The 12,348-nt window shown below is 41.5% G+C and overlaps 1 protein-coding gene across 1 annotated transcript in view; it reads left to right on the top strand.

The window, feature by feature from the left end:
• svila (supervillin a) overlaps positions 1–12,073 on the top strand; it is a 231,578-nt gene extending 219,505 nt beyond the window's left edge. The window contains exons 37-40 of the mRNA XM_078537730.1: positions 13–156; positions 4,259–4,380; positions 4,476–4,631; positions 11,097–12,073. Of these exons, the coding sequence (XP_078393856.1) occupies positions 13–156; positions 4,259–4,380; positions 4,476–4,631; positions 11,097–11,183 (509 nt within the window). The 3' untranslated portion in view covers positions 11,184–12,073. The remainder of the gene's footprint in view (positions 1–12; positions 157–4,258; positions 4,381–4,475; positions 4,632–11,096) is intronic.
• The last annotated feature ends 275 nt before the right edge of the window (positions 12,074–12,348 follow it).

Genomic DNA, 12,348 nt, shown 5'->3' with positions numbered 1-12,348 from the left:
TTTTGTGTGCAGCTTTATTCTTGGTGGACAATCACCACGAGGTGTACCTCTGGCAGGGCTGGTGGCCTACAGAAAATGAAATCGCAGGGTCTGCCCGAATCCGCTGGGACACAGACCGGAAATGTGCAATGGAGACAGTGTTACAATACTGCAAAGGTACACAGGAAATATCGACACTTGTAATCCAAGGTTTAAATGCATTAAGTGGGAGTTGGAGTTCAATAATTTAATCCGTAGATTCCAATTCATGGGGCAGGTAGAGATGTTGTAATTTTCCCTTTAACTGCTTATTTGCTTCCTTTTCCCCCCTCTGTGATTATTGTCTATTTTTTTGTTTCACTATGAACATGGTTACGGAAATATATTGGTATGTAATGTGAGAAAATTAAAATCTGGCGTATTTTAATTGCGCACTCCGTCAAGAATGACAACATTAGGTGGCTAGGGCTGGGTTATGGATGTTGGAAAAAGATCATGAATGTTCTTTATTAACAATGTGCATCATTCGGTGCGCATCAGGTGAAAGATAATAGTTTATAAAAGTAGTGCTCTTTAGGCATACCCAGCACACTGTAGAATTACTGTAGAACTAATGCGTTGGATTTCTAAAAGAGTTCGTAGTCTGGCTGGGAGGTGGGCGGACACGCAATTTGGTCAGTTCACTGCTATGATCCCGACCCCTAGTCATTTTGAATGAGGGCAGTTCAGTGTGGATTGGCTGTGCGTCAGGAAGCCAATTGTGGCCAATTATTGTTAATTATGCGCCTATGAAGGCCCCATTTCCATGCTGCTTGGAATTTTCAGTTGGCAATGCAAGCGGCCCACATCAGCCTGGACCACGTCCAGGCCAATGTGGAGGGCACAGCCCCCCTCCAGGATCATGGCCAGGCAGCAGTAGCTTTTTAAAAAGTGATGACAAAGTTACCCTCTTTTCCCTTGCAGTCTCCATCTTCAGATCAGCAAATCCCACCTCAGCCGGCGGGGTCAGTGCTGGAGGGGTCTCCCATTGGCCTCCTGTCGTCCCTGATTGGATGACAAGCCGGCTCACTCCCTGGCCTTTAATTGGCTGGAGCATTTAAAATTTCAGTGGATGTGGCTAAAGCACGCCATGTGGGGTCCGGGACCCTTGTCTAGTTCCAATGACCAATTCCTGACGCCTTATTAAAAATCTAACTTAATATATGTTATGAGCCAACTACAGTGTACACTGATCATGGCAGGCAGTGGAGGACCTATTTGAGAGTAATGCCAGAATCTTCGGGTTGGCGTACAGGCGCCCGCTCCCGCTCCTGCTCAGCCCCCCCGATGGGGAGAAAATTCTCCCCTAGGACTTAATATATTGACAAAAGACAGAATGTATTCCTATCTGACATAGTTCTCACCTGTATAGTCCTACACATACATATCACCTCATGTTCCATATATCATGTGAGAATCTCAAAGATGGAAGTTCTTAATGTCACATTGAGAACAAAAAGGGTGGAAATAACTAATGTTTAGCATGGCTGAAAGCTACAGATTTCATACTGCAATAACATTTAAACATTCATGTATAGTTACGTGTTGGTAGAGTGTCAATTTTTTTACTTTTTCATGGTATGTGGGCACCTCTGGCGAGGCCAACATTTGTTGCCCATCCCTTATTGCCCTTCCTCAAGTGCAGTTAGAGATGGGCAACAAATATTGGCCTTGACAGCAACACCCTCATACCGTGAAAGAATAAAAATATTATCATGGCAACTTAACATGCCATTGTCATATATCAGCCCAAATCTTCCAGTCTCCAGATCACCGGAGACCCTATGTACGACAGAAAGTGTGCATCAGGGCCCTGCAGAAGCCCTGACACGTGGACCTACGTGGGAATTGCCTTGACTACCCCTCACCCCAAAAGGGGTGACAAACCCCCTGACAAACCCCCTGACCATCTCACTCGCCTGCCCACGCACCTCACTTGCCCGTTCACACACCTCAATTGCCCATCCCCCATCCACACACCTCACTCGCCCGCCCGCACACCTGACTCATCCGCCTGCGCACCTCACTCGCCCTCCCACCGGCCCATGCACATCATGCCCATTTAAAACAGAGATGAGGAGGAATTTCTTATCTCAGAGGGTAGTCAATCTGTGGAATTCTTTACCCCAGAGGGCTGTAGAGGCTGGTTTGTTAAGTATATTCAGGGCTGAGACAGACAGATTTTTAATCAGTAAGGGAATCAAGGGTTATGGGGAAAAGGCAGGAAAGTGGAGTTGAGGATTATCAGATCAGCCATGATCTCATTGAATGGCAGAGCAGACTCGATGGGCCGAATGGCCTACTTCTGCTCCTACGCCTTATGGGTTCAGCCTCCCACTCACTCACTCAGACACCCACTTACTCACCCAGCCGCCCACCCACTCACTCAACCACTCACAAAATCACACTCAAAGACTGGACCTTTAAACTCACCTGAAAACGGCAGCTTGTGCCACTTTTCCCCCTGACTCTACTCCGCAATGACGGAGTTGTCTGAGAGACGCTGCAATGCATGTTTCTTTGACAGCTGGAGTCAGAAGATCCTGAAAGAAATGCACTGCATTGTCAGGTCGGGAGAATCTTCCTGTGCCACCCACACGGATTTCCTCATTGATATCATTGTCAAATACTGCGCAGTTCATGCAGGTGGAGGACCCGGTGCTATCTGCCCCTGGGAAATTGATGTTGTCTGTGTGGTGCTACTTGGAGTGATACGAAGTAAACTAAATTTTCCCGCCAGCATCCTGGAAAATAAATGAGTTACAAATATAAGAGAATATTTGTTTTATTTGCTATTAAGTAGGTACATGATTTTTCTACCTTTTTATTCACTTATCATACTTGTGTTATACAAATGGTGGCAACCCCTTTTTCTAATTGTCACACTTTCTGAAGTATAAACTGGCTTTCTCCAAGTCAACTGGATGTGTGTTTTGGGGTCAAACATCAGATAATATAGTGTCTTAATCCCTGTAAAGATCGACAACTTTAAACAAGAGATTTGAATTCCTAGTGAGCATCTTAAAGGAATCGCATAATAAGATTTCAAGTTTTAAGACTTTTACTGTAACAAAGAAAAATCTACAGCGACTAAACATTAGTCAACAACTGATACTCTACACTACAGAAAAGATAACCCTTATTCATGCCTTAACACGACTGACAACCCCACACTGCTTATATATACTTCACAGCCTGCTCTCCATAGGATTACAGCCTTTATACGAAACACTAAACAGCCAGCTTCCAATGGGTTCATGTCTCCCCCTTTCGCTAGTTCGTAACATCCTGTGACCATCAAAAGATGCTTCCCTCAGTTTTCGGAGAATTCCCGAGCTAACTACCTGCATTTTCCCGGCTCTGGCAGAATCTTCGACTTCACTTACTGGCGTTTTGAACACTGGGCCTACTGGTTGGGTAGAGAGGCCTGGCGGGTCAGATAGTGGTCCTTGGTCCAGGTGTTGGGCAAGCCTTATTTAGTACCTTGCTCTCAGCAAGTCACAACCTGGGGCCCCCAGTAAGTCACAACCTGGGGCCCCCAGTCTCCATGGTAGCAAGCCACACAGGCTTGTTATCGGACAGAACACATACCCCACTTTACTATTCCGTTTATCTTGAATTAAAGAGACAGTCCAAACAAAATCATTTTATAAAATCATGCATGCAGAACAATAACACCTGTTGTGCTCCCATATACTGCCAGATCTGATACCGCTATCAGCTTTATTGTCTCATCACGAAGATGAAACTGTTATCATACAATCACACTTTCCAGAGCAAGAACCTTCAAGCATTTTTGTTACTACTGTTATAATTCAACCATGGGATCTGCTGACATTCTTTACAGTGCTCAGGATGCCCTCCAGTGATTTCAGACTGCTTGCCTGGATTATGAACTTGAATCTCATGTTATCCATCAGTTATCCTACATCTCTTCCTGTTGTAGTAGATTTGTTCCAATTAAGTGTAGAGAGTTATTACATGTGCATATCATGAGATTTAAAAAACTGTTAAATGTGCAGTCTGGAAAAAGAAGTATTTACATAGGAAAGATCAGTAGGTCTGGATAGAGTAAGTGGGTATAGGCAGAACACAAGTTTGTAATCTTCAGTATACTGCTCAGTCAGTCACTTTAGTGATATTATTTAATTGTATCTTTGGTCTGAAAGGATTTGATTTTGTAAAGTTGGGGTGATGATTGGTATCTAACCTATGTTGATCTTGCTTTACTTGATCACAGTAAAGAATGCCAAGAAGCCACCAAAGTCCTACCTGATACATGCGGGTTTTGAACCATTGACGTTTACTAATATGTTTCCCAGCTGGGAGCACAGGGAAGATATTGCGGAGATTACTGAAACGGTAAAGAATCAAAACACTTTTTTCCCAAATCCTCACGTTGCTGTTTATGTGGGCTTTCTAAAATCCATTTTTTGTATTCCCTTTTTGAATCCTAGGAAGCCGAAGGCTGCAATAAAATAATTTTGGTGGAGGATGTTTTGGACAAGCTGTGCAAGACGCAGTACCCGCTGGCAGAACTGCAAGCCCGGCCTCTGCCAGAGGGAGTTGATCCATTAAAGCTTGAAATTTATTTGACAGATGAAGACTTCCAGGTAAATTCCACTGCTCTGAATCAGAAATGATTATGGTGAAAGTTGCATTGAGCAAGCTGTGTAAGACGTTGCAGTCATTGGTGCAACTTCAAGTTCAGCCACTTTTTAAATACTTTCGGCTGAATATTATGGGATCTGTAGAAGTGGGATTACGGTGGGACGGGGGAGGGGTGTAAAAAATTGGAAGGGAGAACAAGAATGGAGTGCCTGTCACCTTGCCACTGCCATGGCATTCTGCCAGCAGGGAAGGTGGAAGACCAGTGGCCAATTAAGGGCCTATCCTGCTGCCACTAGCATTTTACCAGTGGCGGTGGCCTCCCTACAGCCTAAATACCCCATTGAAAAAAGCGCGGATTTTACAGTTAAACTACATACAACTTACTGGTTTTTTTAAGGAAGTGTTTCAGGGTGGTTCTTTCACTCCTATTTGGATAGGTAATGGATTGAAAATGGTTATAATGGGCACAGCTAGAACATTTCAAACTATAGCTAACTACTGGACTTGTCTGAAAATAGTTAATGCCAATGGTACTTGTTGGAGGGAGGTCTTCTGGCAAAGTTGTATTGTCCCTACTCTGAGCCAGAAGCTCCAGGTTCAAGTCCCAATTCAGGGCTTGATGGCCATGGAGGATGCGTTGATAACGTGGCCAAACAGGCTATTAATTAGCCTGTAAATCCTTCCAATATGCCTGATGGCAGGCGGTGAAGAGCAGAAACGTTTCCTGGTCAACCATACTAGAAGACAACGGCCATCCACTGCAGTACTTTGCCAAGCATGACCCTGGACCAATCCAATGGAAGTCCATGGTCATCAGTGCCTTAGGGCATGAAGGAGGAGGAGAATTTGTTGGAGTAGAGGAGAGGTGTAAAATTCAGAGAAATTGTTGTTAAACTTTTGCCTTGAAGTCAGGTTAATTTTAAGCTTTCAATATTCATCTGCTAAAAATTTAAATATTCACTATATTGTCACATGCACTTAAACCTGCAGTTATCAAAAGTTAGAATTTGAGTGTGTAATTCCACAAAAGTGTGAAGTTGTACATATACACAATTTTCTAAAATATACCTTTTTCCCTTTGCTTTTCACAATGCTTATTGCACGTAAGATTAACCTTCCAGAATAAGGGCCTTTCCAATAAAATTTTAATGTAGTTTGATAGTCCTGATTTGGTTTTGCCATTTCTGAAACTGATCACTGATATCTGAAATTTCTTCATTGTTTCCAACTGTCCAATTACCCTATTGCTCCAAGGAGCATGCAGAGGAGAAGAATATTGCTGGGAGCTCAGGCTTGAGTTACAGCACTGAAGGAAGCCATTAAACCAGTTGTGTCTGTGCTGGCTCTCCAAAGGAGCAATTTACCTAGGGCCACTCCCCATAACTCTGCACATTTTTCCTTTTCAGATAATGATCCAATTCCTTCTTGATTACTTCAACTGAGGCTGACTCCATCACACTCAGGCAATGCATTCCAGATCCCAACCATCTGTTGCGTGAACAGTTTTCTCCTCCTGTCTCCATTGCTTCTTTTGCCAATTACCTTAAATCTGTGCCATCTGGTTCTCTATCCTTCTACCAATGGGAACAGTTTTTCCCTATCTACTCTGACCAGACTCTTCATAATTTTGAAAGGTTTTTAAAAAGTGTCCTGTTGATGATTTTGCCTCATGCCCCACCCGCCTATTGTTTCTGACCAAATTGACAAGCGACCCACTCCAATTGATCTTTTGACACTGAACAATTTCAGTGATCTTTCTCCCTAATACTTTGTGGCTCAGTTCGGACTTGAAAAAAGTTAGCAGCTGCAAATCCACCAACCAATGAGAGTGAATAGGGATATATAATGTACTTTTAATTTTCCATTAAAATTGGTTATGGAGTTTTGAATTATTAAAGTTGAATTAGAGATGGTACATTTTGGAACACCAGATATTGGAAAGCTCTTTACTTTAATGGAATTGGACATAAATTGTTGTCACTATTTTTTATACTTGGACGCCAAACAGCTATACCTGATGGTAATCAGCCTGTACAGATGTTATGCTATAGTACTTGAGTTCTTCGTGTTTGTTTTGGACGGTGGAGGCAATTTATAGCCCATGGGAGATGAACAATTTCCTGTGACATGTGTGCATGTTAAAAGCATTAGCAGAAATTGAGTTCTGGGGAATGCTAGCAACAAACACCTTTTTTTCTTAAATAACATCAATTCCAACAGTGACTCCAGGCCACATAACTTGATCCAGTAGTGAAGCTTTGATGATGCAAAGCCACATACATTGGGTGGGATTTTGTGGAGCCTGCTGGAGCTGGGAAGATGGTGGTGGGCACAGAGAATTGCACAGGAGGCCAGGCGTCCGAATCCCGGTGGTGGGAGAATTGTAAACTATATAGTCAGCGGCAGGAAGGTGACAAAACGGGAAACTTGCCCGTTAGCAGTGGGAAGCTTATTGTTGCCCACTTGCACATAACTTAAATCTAATTTGATGTGATTTAATCCTGCCTCCCCGATTTAGTGAAACTCTCATGTGTGTCTCATGCCTTCAGTAACCTGCCCAGTGAAAGCTGGCCACTTAGCTGTAGCTTTCTCAAATTGTTCTGAGAGTCCTTTGGACTTGCAGAAGACTGACTCGCAGTGTATTGGGTTGATCTTGGAGACGGTTTCTCTGCGTAAAGCAAACATTGAGGGGTGGATCCAGAAGTACTGGGTCAAAAATTTAAAGAAGCAGCTCACAACTGAGGTTCAGAGGGGCCATTCTTTCAAGTGGCATCACAGATCTGAGTCTCTAAGGGGAGAACACTTAGGAGGCTGCCTGCAAGGAAAAGGAGAGGTAGTGGCAGCTTGGGAATTATCTGCCTTGTCCTCCTTCATCCTGGGGGGATATAGTGGCTGGACTGTGACATCTTGGACTTCAGTTGAGCCCATTGATGCCACCAAATGATCTTGTATGACGATGGAGGAATCTTCTCCTTGGACTTTGGAATCTCGTTTCGTGCTGGATCATCGGAAATTCAGATATTGGGGATTTAAACAGCAGAGCTTTCTTAAAAAGCCTAAAAGATTATTTTTAGCTCTAACACAGGCCTGGCTGCCCTTTAAATATGGCACCATCAAGTGATGAGGGCTTTTCGATGTCAGAGCCACCCCCACCAGGTGACCCAGCGGCAAACCAGCATCACCCATATTCATGAGCTTGCCACCACGTGATTAGGTTCAGCTGACCTCCACTGACCAGCACCAGATCCCCGACAACTTCTGTGTTTGCCGATGGACGCTGCGATGGTAGGCCTAAATCCAATCCATTGTTTTCAAAGCTCAGATCCTTTCCCATCCTCACAATCAATAGGATTAATGGTCACTCAGTGGAAGAAATGACAGGCAAGCTATCCTGTTCAGTCTTGACGGTATGTGACTTCACTGATCTTCATTGGACCTTGTGTGCTGCCATTTCTTTTCTTTTAGATTGAGTCAATACAGTAGTTTTCAGTATTACACTTTGAACTCCTGTTGAAACTAACACTTTCTGTTTTCCTTAGGCTGTTGACTGCATGGAATTAGTTTTATTTCTTAGAGAATAATTGGGTTTTTTGCACTTTGGAAAAGAATTCAAAATAACTATCACAAAATGCAAGGAATCTCGGGGCTTCCTGCACAGATCAAAACCTTCTGTGAACTATTTATCCTTAACATAAAAACAGTTAAGAAAATCGTGTAGAATTCAATTTATACAAGTAGAATTTTATACATAAGGGATTGGCAAGATACTGTCTAAGCAAAATGCTTAATGCTAGTGCACTGAACTCATGGGGACCTAATTATTACTGGTGCATTTGAAACACTAGCGTGAATTTGTTGGTAATTAATGTTGCAGGCTATCTAAATAAATGGTAGGTGCACCCTTTTCAAGGCGTTGGCTAATAGACAAGTGCAGTTCATACACCATACATCATAATGTGTGATAACAGTATAAGATGAATTTGAACTGGGCCATTGCTTGGTATTTGTACCCACAGAGAGATCTTGCCCTTTTAGCCGAGGCATCAGTCAACTCTGCATCTTATTATTCGGGCAAATAGAGTAACGAGCAGAGCATGAGGAACTGTTCCTTTAGTCAGTAGTTGAAATATTGTTTTGTAGAGGGAGAGGGCAAGAAAAAGAGAAAGCAGCCTATGGAGTTTGTGAGCTCCATGATAAGATATGCCCTGATACATAATGAGATCAATCCTAATGGTTAGATAAGCCAAAGTGAAGTCAAAGTTCTTTGCTGTCAGGAGGTTCAATCTTGTTGATTCAACCTTCCATCTTTATGAGGTAGAATATGAATTCCCTGAGCTCAATTTTGATAAATCAAAGCTTTATTCTCTTTTGGAATTGAAGCTAACTTGCTTTTGATGTGAAGAAAACCTGAGAAAAGTTGAGCCATCTGCATTTTTGACCTCTGCTGTCAAGGAAGACATGGGGGTGTTGAGTGTCATAACGTCGGTCTGCCCTGCAAACCTTTCCATCCACTCTTTAACATTAGGCACTATCCTAGTGAGTGTAGAGGGTCAAAATGATGATTACATACTACTGGTTTGGTTTTCCTAACTCAGTACCTTCAGCATGTTTGATCCTTTGCCCATTGCTCTATTACAGAGGCTTTCCTATCTGCTGTAGCGTAGTAGTTAGTGCGAAGAGTGTAGACATTATTCCATAGTATAGAAATTAGGTAATAAGCAGAGGGACCCCAAACTTGGGTGTGGTGCTGGTTGAAAACAGATTGTGGCTGTGCCTCAAACACCTTAATAATCTGTAAAGATGAAATACTAACTAGGTGATTTTATGGCACAGTGGGTTAGGGGACTTATTTGACCTCAAGAACTCATTTAATTCAGACAGATGGGGTGACGGTTCCTTCACTCTGCTCCCTGTTGGGGATCTACAAAAGGGAGTTTGGAAGTCTCAAATCAGCTTATCCTGGTTGCAATTCCATAACACAAGATTGTACAGGATTTGGATTAAATTAGCCGTTTTCCTTTTGCTTATCCGAAGTAAGAGTAGACATAAGTGTCAGTATACATTTGGCTGTGGTCTGCGTCCAGTGGAAAATCCTTGATGCTTATGCTGATAAAGTGAGGATGTATTCCACTCCATAGCAATGTCAACCTCACCTGATGAGCTCAGTATTCTCAGCAAAAAAAGTTCCTCCTACTTTAATATGCAATATAAAGAGCAGTAACATTTAAAGAGCATGTGACAATCTGAGGTGATCTGTTTGCTGTAGTCCTTCCACAGCATGGCATTCTCCTGAATTCTAATTTTGTGCTACATGATTTTGACGTTTTTTACATTGGTTATAATTAGTTTATAAATCCTTACAAGCCCTTTAAAAAGCCAAACGGATTTCTGGACATACTGACCCTAGGTAGAGTTTATAAATGACAGGTTTAGTGTGCACTGGTTAATCCATTTCACCAAAACGATTGCCTCAAGAAAGTAACAATTTCAACTTGCCTTTTGAAAGCCCATGGACAATACCTGTAGCAAACTGCATCGACATTGCAAGAGTCAAAATCAAGTTTAGCTTTGTTAATAAAAACAGAAAATATCGGAAATAGTCAACAGATCTGGTAGCATCAGTGAAGAGAGAAACAGAGTCAACGTTTCAGGTCAATGATCTTTCAACGATGCTTAAATCTTGACTATCGAGGAAGCTGTTTTTTGGGGTGGGTAGGGGGAGAAATTAATTGTGCTACTTGTTTAGTTATAATGCTGTTCTGGCAATTTTTTAACCAGCATAATATTCACTTCTGTACCTCTTTTTGAAATGAACAAACTTCAGCACACACTTTTCCCAGTTTTTGAGACCAATGTGAGAGTAAGTCCATCACCTCTGCTGTTGGAATTAAGCTGTAAGTGAGTAGGAATATAAAATCGCAATTTGTGGTTATTTGGCCTTTTTGGAAACTCGGTCGTCCTGGCTAGGTAGCAGTTGCTTTTCTACATTAGAAATATTTACAAACCCTTTTTTAAATAGGTTTTTTCTTTAATTTTGGGGAGTAGAATCACTAACGTTGCCATTCCTACTGTGGCAGTTAAAGATCAGTGAGAGTCAGTGGGTGACTTGTTTGCCAACCTTCTATTCAAAGTTATTCTTTAGCCATCTGCTGAGATAGCATGAAGTTAACTTGTCTTTTGTTTTCCCTCCGTCTCTGTGATGGATTGCTGGGCCTCTCTTCCCATGTCAGGAATTCATCTGGAGAATTTTGCATGCACATTTGTGACCGAATTTGTTCTGCCTTGCTACCTTAAGGTCTTTATTTCTATCCTTCAGTTCTCCTGATCTGTGCAATGTCTGTACACTGTCCACTTTTTAAAAATGTTTCTAGTTCCTTAGCTGCCTCACACTAAAGTGTTTTCTGTCCCACATACAGGCTGCACTAATAAGCGAATCAAGTTTAATGAAATTACGCATTCTTTTTCAGAAAGCACTAGAAATGACAAGAGAAGAGTTCAGTATCCTGCCCTCCTGGAAGCAAGTTAAACTGAAGAAAGCAAAAGGACTTTTCTGAGTAGTTTATAGTAAGGTGCATAGTTTTTTTAAAAACATATGCTTTGTAATGGAGCTTTCACCGAAGATCATTTTGATATCCATGGATCAATCATGGACTGTGGTCTAGTCAAAGAACACAGTGTGGAAATAAATTGCACATTCAAGGCAGCAATGCCTTTTTGGGGGAATCTTGTCAGTTTGTGCATGTTGAGGGGAACTCTATGGATTTTAACAGTGTTGACATAATGAGACAGTGCCGTTGTATGCATTTGACCTCAGAATGCACTATGGGCAACATATGCTACTCGGCCTTATCCTGCCTATGTATCTTGAAGGCGATTTATTTTGTAAAGTGTTATTTTGTGTGTAGCAGATAGCAAATCATGAAGAGTTTATATTTATATAATACAATATGAAAAGTGACTACAGTTTAATGACTAAATATTTAATTGTTAATGACATATATTCACTTTAGACTTTTTTTTTTGCGTTAACCAGAAAATACGATATCTAGTTGAACGAAAACTGCTTGTACCGAGATCATGCCACAAATACCTTTTTTGCATTCTGATAATCATGCTACCAAGTTCAGGCATCAAAATGTTCTGTCTGTACTTTTCAATGCTATCATGAACAAAATGTATTTATGGCAGGAAATAATGAAAAAGCTGCGTAAATCGAGTAACTTTTTATGGAATCTACAAAATGTATAGTGCCTTGCTTTTGTGTACAGTTTATACTACAGAACAGATGTTTGAATTTTGATGGAAGCAGGTGTTTAGGAGAAATGGCCTCATTCAGTTAAACTTGTTATAATAGAGGTTTGAGGATCTCTGTTTCTAATACTCAACAGCCTAACAAACTTCATTCTTGTGATACAATTTAGAAAAATAAAAGTTGACAAATGGATTTGTATTTTCTGGTTATGTTTCTCTGGGCAGCTTACAAGTGGTGAAACAAATCTTGTGTGAATCCAGCACTGTTCATTGAAGCTCTTCAAACTGCTGAAAACTGTAACTAACTGGAGACAGCTGATCGTGTTCAGAGTGCTACCACGAGCATTACATTAAAACTCTCATTGTAGAGTCATTTGATTTCACTCAACAGCAACTTACAATTTATGCAGTGCCTTTAGTAAAATGTTCCAAGGCACTTCACAAAGTCAGAAATTAACTACAAGCGAT

Source organism: Cetorhinus maximus, chromosome 3 (genome assembly GCF_964194155.1).
Source record: "Cetorhinus maximus chromosome 3, sCetMax3.hap1.1, whole genome shotgun sequence".
Lineage (NCBI taxonomy): Eukaryota > Metazoa > Chordata > Chondrichthyes > Lamniformes > Cetorhinidae > Cetorhinus > Cetorhinus maximus.
The sequence above is the reverse complement of the archived record's forward strand: the minus strand, read 5'-3'. Positions and strand labels throughout refer to the sequence as shown.